The sequence below is a fragment of the Macrotis lagotis genome, chromosome 3 (assembly GCF_037893015.1).
Source record: "Macrotis lagotis isolate mMagLag1 chromosome 3, bilby.v1.9.chrom.fasta, whole genome shotgun sequence".
NCBI lineage: Eukaryota > Metazoa > Chordata > Mammalia > Peramelemorphia > Peramelidae > Macrotis > Macrotis lagotis.
The window spans coordinates 300,063,772-300,074,036 of record NC_133660.1 but is presented as its reverse complement, the minus strand read 5'-3'; the positions used below and the strand labels follow the sequence as shown (position 1 = coordinate 300,074,036).

Genomic DNA, 10,265 nt, shown 5'->3' with positions numbered 1-10,265 from the left:
CTCCAACATTTAAAAGTAGAATTTGGGCAGAACTTTCAGAATTTTGTTTTTAACTTTTTGCCTTTTCCTAGCTAAATTAGAATAAGTATAAGAAGTCATTATAGGGGGCAGCTAGGTGGGGCAGTGAATAAAGCATTGGCCCTGGAGTCAGGAGGACCTGAGTTCAAATCCCATCTCAGACCTAGCTGTGTGACCTTGGGCAAGTCACTTTATCCCATTGTCTTGCAAAAGTCCAAAAAAAAAGTCATTTTAGACAAACTATTCTGTGTCTCTTTGGGAAATCTAGTTTTATTCTGTTATCATTCAATTATTCAGTTTTTCAATCCTGTCTGATTCTTTGTGATACTGTTTTGGTAGGGGTTTTTTCTTGTCTTCTCCACCTCATTTTACAGAAGAAGGAACTGAGACAAATGAAGGAAAGTAACTTGTCCAAGTTCAAAGCCAGCACACTCTGTTAACAGCACCACTCAGCTGCCACCATATTTAAATATGTTAAAATGACAATCTGATTGAATTTTTGAGTTGAATGAAACCTCTTCATTTTATAAATAATGTTATTTATGTGTAAGGAAGTCAAACAGCCCATCAAGGATCACCTAGTTTATATGTGGTTCAACTGAGATGCAGAAGAATTCTTCACTTTTCCTCCATCTCCTGACTTTCTCCCATTCCTCCAAGAATAAGTTCAAACCTTCCTTTCTGCACAAAGCAGTCCATGGGCCTCATTGCTAGTGTGTTTCCTCTAATATTACCTCTTGTATTTGCGCTGTTGTTTACCTGTTGTCTCCATCATGTCATTATGAGCTCCTTAATGGGAGGGACTATTACATTTGTTTTTGCCTTTCTTTATACCCCTAGTGCTCAGCACAGTATCTGGTATATATTAAATGTTCAGTAAATACTTACTGACCTCAGTAAATGCTCATTGACTGACTCAGTTTTTCTGAATCTAAATCCAGTGTTCATTCTATTACACCAAACTGCTCACATAAATATCATAGTTGGAGATATGCATCAGGTAGAGTTTTTCCTTCTTTTAGAAAGAACATGAAATTAGATAATTGGAAAAATTTAAATTGAGCTTCATGATTAGCTAGAAGTGTTATATAGGTTTTCTCCATAACAATTCTGGGAAATAGTAGCTATGACAACTCTGTTTTATAGATGAGACAATAGAATTGCCTCGTATTATACACTTGCTAAGTGTCTGAGGCAAAATTCAAACTTTGATATTCCTGGCTCTACATACAACATTAAACATTCTATTACACTTTATTCCCTAGCACGTAGCTAGAAGAAGAAAGGTTCTTGGAATTTCTTCAGGTCTACATAACGGATCCCATTGTATACTTTTAAAACACTAAAAATTACTTTGTTATTTTGACACCTTTCTAGAATTGTCCTCACAGGTAATTGAAAATGATTTTCCTTTGAAGTTTAAGGATATAATATTGGGGACAGGTATACTTAGAAACACAAGATGATTTTTAAATTTTCATTAGGAATATTTATACATTGAAAACAGAAAATTTGTCCTTGATGTATTGTTTTCTTCATTGTCTAGTCTAAAAAATTATGACAAATATGTTAATGATGTAAATTAAACCTAAAAATTTGTCATATGCTCTATCTACAGAAATTTACCATATTTCATAATTAGTTGTAAAATATTTCCCAGCATATCTTTGTTTCTCTTTCTTACCTGAGTAAATCTCATTATAAAATATTCTCCCATAAATTCCAATATCATTATTATTTACTATCTTTTTATTATAATCCATCAGATTATAAAGTCTTCGAAGGTAGTGACTGATTTTCTCTTTCTATATCTCCAAAACTTAGTAGCAATGACTGACACAAAGTAGATACTTAGTAAATGTGGATTGAATGATTCTTTTTTGTTAAGTTTTAAATTTTATTTATTTAAGGCAATGGGGTTAAGTGACTTGCCCAAGATCACACAGCTACGTAAGTATTAATTGTGGAGGATGGATTTGAACTCAGGTCCTCCTGACTCCTTGACTGATGCTCTATCCACTGAACCACTTAACTGCTCTGTGAATGATTCTTTTTGAAAAGAAATGCCACCTTATAAGAGGTGGCACAGTCCACAGTGTCAATATTCACCTTTAAAATCTCAGGTTTAGGGGCGGCTAGATGGTGTAGTGGATAAAGCACCGGCCCTGGAGTCAGGAGTACCTGGGTTCAAATCCGGTCTCAGACACTTAATAATTACCTAGCTGTGAGGCCTTGGGCAAGCCACTTAACCCCGTTTGCCTTGCAAAAACCTAAAAAAAAAATCTCAGGTTTGTAGTAGGTGCTTTATCTGATTCTTTCAACTATTAACACTATTCAATGTATAAAAACTTTATCAAAATACATATTTTTTTTTGCTTTTTACAATGACTGCATAAAGTATCTTAGTTTGTGGTTTTGTCTTTTTATCTCCAGTGCCTAGAATATTGTTTGACTGATAGCAGGATATTTAGATAACTGCTTTCTCAGTGAATGATTTAACAATAATGGAATCCTCTTATACCAAATTTCATCATTTTAGGAATTTAGCCATACTCCAATGAAGTATGATTAAAGTATGATCCCCAGTGTGGGATCATAGAAAGAACTTACCCCTGGAAAGCTTAATTTTTTGCACTGCTCTTATATTAAAAATTATGTATGGAACATTAGTAAAGTACTTTTTTTTGTTCTTGTGCCCATTTTCTTCATATGAAAAACAAAGGAATTAGGTGAGGTGTTGATTTTTACAAGGACATCTTTGAAACTATTGAAATCTTAAGTACTACATTCTATCCACAAACTTGAAAGTAAGCTTCAAAATTTCAAAATGTACCTCATACAGTTGAGCAAGAAAGTCTCCAAATCCCCAAATGTTTTTAATGTTGTGGTTCACACATTTCAGGCAAAAATACTCCACAGAGACTCACTCCCTGAGTAATAGAGATCTGGGTTATGAGATGGAGACAGCCTTCACTAAACTTCAACTTGACATTATTTAATCATCTCCAAAGAATGAACTCTGGTTTAACAATAATTCTTTCTGGGCTACACAGGTACAGCTTGATAGATCTAAACCATCCCTTTTAGTTCTGATCTGATATGGACTTAAAGAATTGTAGGAGAAATATCCTTTGGAGCTGAAAGAGATCAGAAACTACACCTGAAACTTCCATGGTATTGTTTCATTTCGAGATATTTTTGGTACCATTTTACTCTCCCTCTCCCTTGTCTAAAATGAAACAATTTCAAATGTGGAAAAGTTTAGATGTCATTTCATTTGAACCCTCTTCCCCCCATTATATGAGGAAATTAAGGCTCAAAGATGACAAATGACTGGCATAAAATCATTTATCTTCCACTGCTTTGCCTCCTCTGTATTTGTTTCCCTTATTTATCCCCCTATTCTCTTTTTTTCCCCTGTCTTTCTTCTTCTACACTTCCTGCCTTTGTAAATTGTGCAATATGTCAACAAAATAAGTTTCATTAATTTAATTCTGAGACTGGGAATTCCTAGACTGACTTTTTTTTGTTTTATTGTTCTAATCCTCAAAGATATCAAAATATTCCATCAATTCTCTTGGAAATTCTAGCAGTTTCCTCAGATACATTATATTTTAAAAAGTAAGGGATTTGATGATTTATTCTTTTTTTTTCAAACTATTCTTTGAATCACAGATAGTTACACTCTTCAGATACTCATGAAGTAAGTAAATGGGGCTAAAGCTCATAAGAGAATGGTACGGTGAAGGGAGGTCTGATCTGAAAGTCCATGGACTTCAGGCAGAGCTCGGTCCAAGGTACACATTACTTATGTGACCATGGACTATTTACTGCCCCAAAGTGGAATGGTTTTTTCTTCTGTGAAATGTGTTGTCTTGTTATTGCTAAATTTTCCTGAAGTCCCTTTTGACATATGGGATCTATAGATTTAGAGACTTTTCAATGATCCTTCCCATAGAAATGCGGAAGCAAAAAAAATAATTTTTTTCTCTTTTATCCTTAGGGTTTATTCTCTTTGTGTGATGTCATGGAATAAACATCCATCAACATTTATTTATAACTATAAAACTATTTTCCTAACTCAAAAAGTAAAACTTACCTATAAAGAATTTTGACAACAGTTGCCTGAGTCCACCAACTATAGCTCTTTTAAAATTCAGAAGAGTGCAATAAAGAGTAGTTGATTAGAAGTCAAAGGATCTACATTTAAATTCTGCATTTTATCTTTTATACTTTTGTTCCCTTAAATAGATCCCAACAGCTCTTATTCTAATTCCTTTTTCTTTCTTTTTTTTATAAAAAGCATAGATGAGGAGCCTAGATACTCTGTGAAACACATTCCATCTCTAAATCTCTGACCTTAACTTTAATTCATCTATTATTTATAAAGAATCATAAATGAAGCACTGATATTAATATATGCTCTGTTTTTTATGTTTTAGAGATTTTTGTATTCAATATTTGAAAATGTACCTTGTTCTTAAGTAAAACTAATTTACTAATTTTGCAAATACCAAAACTATAACTGGTAGAGCATGTCATGAAAGACATAGTGCAAAAACAGTTTTCATAAAACATCAGTGACACTTCGATTAAAAAAAAATAATGCCTCTGATGTGGCTAAGTCCAAGAAAGGTCAATTTCTATTTAAAGACATTTTCAGAAATTGTTATTTAATTAGAAACATAATGTAATATCCTCTTGTAAACCAGGACTCAATGTCACAGACACCTTTAAATGAAGAAGTCTGAAAGCAAGGGTTAAGATTTTATGTTTATGTTTATATTTATGAAACGATATTAATTTTTATGAAAATAAATCTCTTGATTTTATCCAGTAAATCATATTTCTGGGTGAGTGTATTTTACAGTTTGTGATTCAAAAGTGACTACAGGACATTTCAGAGACATAGTAGGAGAATGAAGAATATTGGGAAAGAATAAATATATGAATATTTAAAGAAAAACAAAACACAAAAAAAGGAATTCTGTGAATCAAATCTCAGGATTGTGGACATATTCCAGCTATTGAAGATAAAAGACAGAGGGATATGAAATGAATTTAAGCATCACATAGTTCAGTTAGACTAGATTATAGTCTAAGGGGAGACAGAAAGGATCCTCAACTTGTGACTAGGTAGTAGAACATTTAAAATGAAAATGAGAAGCAAATGTATTTGATATTAAAATAGGAAGTCACTGAATTTCACTGTAGGGGGTGAGATATGGTCTGACCTCTGCTTTAGGAAAATCACTAGGAAGAAAATAGAGGAGTAAGAGGAGAAAGAGCTTTGAGGCAGAAAGATCAGTTAGGAAAATATTCAAAAAGTCAGTAGCTTATAAGGACTTAAGCAATGGTATTGGAGATATATATATATATATATATATATATATATATATATATATACTAAAGAGGAGACCGTTGCAAAAGATATGGTAGAGGGAGGAATAATAAGATCTGGCAAGAGACTGGACAGGTTTGATGGAAGAGTATAAGGAATTTGATATGATAATTAATATGTAAATCTATGTTCCTGGAGGGGTAGTGATGCTAAGAAGTGAGCTCAGACAAACCCTAAATGGTTTCCAAAGAGTCACTTATTAACTATTCCATGTGATCATGTATTATCTCAGAAGCTGTCAATTCCTACAAATCAGGACTTCTTATATCGTTTTCTTGATTGCCTAGATTTAAGAAAATTCTAACAATGTGAATTACACATGAAAGTATATGTGAAAACATTTATATGTTCCCCCAGGCTCCAGCATTTCCCAACCCATTCATGTATTGCTCTATCAACACTACTTGAATGCAGCAAATGTGTAGTAATGAAGTCATGACAGACTGGAAGACTGATTATCCAGAGATCATAAAAATAACAAAGATGATGATGATGATGATGATAATTGTGATGATATTGATAACAACACAGTGCTTCTAGTTTGGCCATGTGCTTTATATCTGTCATCTCACTTGAACCTCCTAACAACCCGGATTGTGATTATTAATATAGGGAAGTACTAAAATTGAAGAGCTATTGGAAAAGGCTTCCTGTAAAATATGGGATTTTCTTGGATACTTAGATGATGATATAGCAGTCAGTGTTTAAGAGTGAGAGAATTCTCACTACTGTGAGGGGCAGAGAGATAAAATGTCCATCAGTGTATTAAAGATCACAGGGTGGGGGGGGAGTAACGTATAAGAAGACTAGAAAAAAATAGGAAAAGAGAGTCAAACAACAGTGTTGTTTTTAATTTGACTATAGGGAGCTTTGAGAATATATTAAATAAGAGAATGACATGGTTGAACCTGTGATTTAAAAAAAATTACTGTAATGACTGAATAATGATTTGGCATGGAGAAAGACTTGGCCAGGAAGATCAGGTGTGGGGTGGTGAGGTCCTATTTGAGTAAAAGCAGTGTCAGAGGTGAAAAGGGAGAATATGCAAGACATACTGCAAAGACGAAGTTGAAAGGCTTGTCAACAGATTGGATATAGAAGGCTAAGAGACAGTGTAGTGTACAAGAGGATTTATAACTTGCCAGCATAAAATCCGAGGAAAATGGTCCTGCTTTTTACAGAAATAAGATTATAGGGATTAGGGTGAAAGATACCAACTTCTATTTTGTATATATTTGGTTTAAGAGTTTCCTGATTATCCAGTCTGAAAGTCGATTGAATCTTGGAGATTAGAAGTTAGCAAAAAGTGTGGAGAGTTTTTTGAGAATCATCAGTACATCAGACAAGTCACTTAACCCCATTGCCTTGGCAAAAAAAAAAAAGAGAAAGAGAGAGAACCATCAGTACAGATAGGGTAATGAAATCTGTGGGAGTTAATGAGATTGCCAAAGGAAGTATAGGAAGAAGAGAAGAAAATCCAAGACAGATCTTCAAGAGTCATTTGTATATCTTAAGCCACTTAATCTATTTTGAACTCATTTTGCTCTGGTTTAAGCACAAAATATGTATTTCTGTAATACATAACATTTAGGAAAAGAAATAATGTGACAAACAAAATAGACATAGTAAGGATTGTAATACCTACTTCATGTGATTATTGTGAGGCTGTTATTAGTTAATATATAGAACATGCTTCGAAAAAGCATATAATGTTTTATTGTAATTCTGATTATGAAATGTACATGGTTAACAGATCTATATACTAGTTGTTAGAAATATTTTATGATACTTTAAAGCTTTACAAAAGATATCAGCTTCTTCAAAGATTATCATAATATTTAGAAATAGCAGCATATAAGTAAGTTATTTATATCTTGGAGAAAGTATAATATAATAGAGAAAGTAATGGTCTTGAATCCAGAGACATATTAGTTTTATTTTTGTTCTGAAATAAATCAATAGTATGATTAAGTATATTTGCTTAAATTTTCTTAGTCCCCATTTCCTAAATGATGATGGATATAACATACCCAATAATCTTATAGAACTAATACTATGGAGTAAAATTATATGGAAATCTGAAAGCACTAAAGAAAAGTGAACTATTATTTAGTATACATATAAATATTTTATATGCCTTTTTGGTGTCATTAATAATTTTCTCATTTTTGACACAGTTGATTTTTTCCCTAATATAATTAATATCGTTTTTATCTCAGAAGGTAGGTATAAGAATATTTGGGGCTGTAATAAATATTTTAAAAGAGATTATATAATTTATTTAATTTTCTTGACCATGATCCTAATAACATGGCAGTTGTAAATTTTGTACTTCATCTGATTCAGAAGGTACTAGAGGTCTTCAAAATATTGTTGATAGGTTTTAATTCAAAATATTACAGAAATCATTTGTCTTCCAGGAGAGGATAGAGAAATGATTTCTGGGGTCCCTGACAAATTAATAATTTGGGCTATTATGTACTAACATTTTAAATGGATAGCAATGCTACTTGTTACAAAGTAAAATAGAGCTGTACTTGGTCAGTGCCTCAATTGTGTACTGAATGTTCTTTATTTCAGCATTACTATATCTTTACATTTCTCTAGGTTCTAAGAATGGGTTATGTTGCCCATTGTCTTCAATTGTAGTTCTTATATTTATTTATTTAGTGCTTCTGTCCTTGCAGGTTCACTACTGGCCATTCTTCATGATGAACCATGAAAAACAGGAATAACATCACTGAATTTATTCTCTTAGGACTTTCTCAGAATAATGAGGTCCAGATTCTGTGTTTTGTCCTATTTTCCTTTTGTTATGTGACTCTTCTAATGGGGAATTTGCTAATCATGACATCCATCCTGGTCAGTCAGCTCATTGACCAACCCATGTACTATTTTTTAACATATTTATCTCTTGTAGATATTTGTTATACCTCCACAGTGACACCAAAGCTCCTCAGTGATTTGTTGGTTGAAAGGAAGATCATTTCTTACAACAACTGCTTGATCCAAGTTTTTACTATGCACTTGTTTGGTGCAATAGAAATCTTCATTCTCACAGGGATGGCCTATGACCGGTATGTGGCCATCTGCAAACCTCTGCATTACCAGATGATCATGAGCAGGCAGAGGTGCAATATGATGGTCTTAGTTGCCATTGCTTGGGCAATTCTGCATTCATTTTCTCAGTTTGTTCTCATAATATTATTACCTTTCTGTGGCCCCAATAAGATTAATCACTATTTCTGTGATGTATATCCTTTATTGGAACTTGCCTGCATTGATACTCAAAAGGTGGGACTTTTAGTGATTGTCAGTTCAGGGATGGTTGCCCTGGTGGTCTTCATAGTGGTTATGGGTTCATACTCTATGATATTATACTCCCTCCATGGACACTCTTCTGAGAACCGCTGGAAAGCTCTTTCTACATGTGGTTCTCATATCACTGTTGTGGTCTTATTCTTTGGCCCTGTACTCTTCATTTATATTAGACCAGCCACTACCTTCAGTGAAGATAAAGTCTTTGCTCTTTTTTATACCATCATTGCTCCTATGCTCAATCCTTTCATCTATACTCTAAAAAATAAAGATATGAAAAATGCAGTGATGAATATATGGAGCCGAAACAACTTTTTAAAAAGAAAGTGTGTTTTCTGAATAACAAAAATGAATTCTCATACCAGACTTTCATGATCAAACATTCAATATCAATTTAAATCTTGTCTCAAGCCAATATGATTTAAAGTAGGAAAAAACTAGTGAAATATCTACCTTAATATGAAATACTCTTCTTTTCAAAATGAAAAAAAAAAAACTGCTGGTAAGAGAAGAAACATGGCTGAGTCAAGATTATTGAAGTCTTAAAAGTGACCCAGTAAACAGATCAAGCAGTACAATTTTGGATAATAACTTGTTTTTCTCACAAATAAATGACTAAAGGAAGAAGTAGCCCCATCTTCTTTTTCCACCCCCAAAAGTAGACTTTTAAATTTTCAATGGAAATTATACATTTTGAAAAGTATTCAACTGTTTTCACGTAACATGAATTCATGTAAAATAATAGGATAATGTCTTTTCTCTCTTTCCCTTCCCATATTACTATAGAAATATTATGGATTGAGGGATTTTGGTTGAAACAGCTTGAAACTTAGCATCCTTCAATCTAAATTTTGTATACAGAAGTGGAACAAGGTGGGGGGAATTACATTCTAGAGACTTTCACCAGGCTATCTTAAGAGAAGTAGGGAAGTATGGAGGGAGACAGAGACAGAGAACAGAAAGTCAACAGTAGAGAGAAGGAGAAAGAGGAAAGAAGAGAAAAGATCGGAGACATGGGGAGAATAGAGAAGGAGGAAATCAGAGGAGAGGAAAGTTGACTGAGAAAATGACACAAGAGGAGAAGAAAAGAGATGAGAGAAAAAAGTAGGACCAAAAAAATAGAAAAAAGGAGATAGAAAGAAAAGAAGGAAGAAAGAAAGAAAAGGAAGGAAGGTAGAAAAACATGAAGGAAGGAATGAAATATAAAAAAATAGTGAGAAAAAATAATGTTGACCAATGAATATGTTTATGCAATTTCTACATCTCTCTTCAGTTCTAATTTGCTAGATAATACACTGGTTTTGGAGTCAGAGAGACATTTAGTAACATTTCACTTTTCTTCAGGGAAAATTTTGGTTACTTCAGAAAACTAAGATGAACTTGCAAGTCTACCCTTTGTGTCATATCTTGCTTCTTAAATTCACAACTTGCAATCAGAAAGATGATGGATAATGCCCTGAGAATCAAATATACTTCAGTTTGAATTTCACCTCTGGCATTCATTGGGTATGAGGCAACAGTTGAATCA

The 10,265-nt window shown here is 33.2% G+C and overlaps 1 protein-coding gene across 1 annotated transcript; it reads left to right on the top strand.

The window, feature by feature from the left end:
- The first annotated feature begins 8,137 nt into the window (after positions 1-8,137).
- LOC141516955 (olfactory receptor 4P4-like) lies at positions 8,138-9,076 on the top strand. Its single transcript, XM_074227905.1, has one exon. It carries the CDS (start codon positions 8,138-8,140, stop codon positions 9,074-9,076), a length of 939 nt encoding a protein of 312 aa, XP_074084006.1.
- The last annotated feature ends 1,189 nt before the right edge of the window (positions 9,077-10,265 follow it).

What these genes read in the sequence shown, in the direction of transcription:
- LOC141516955 (XM_074227905.1), top strand. Translation starts at nt 8,138, where the DNA reads ATGAAAAACAGGAATAACATCACTGAATTTATTCTCTTAGGACTTTCT.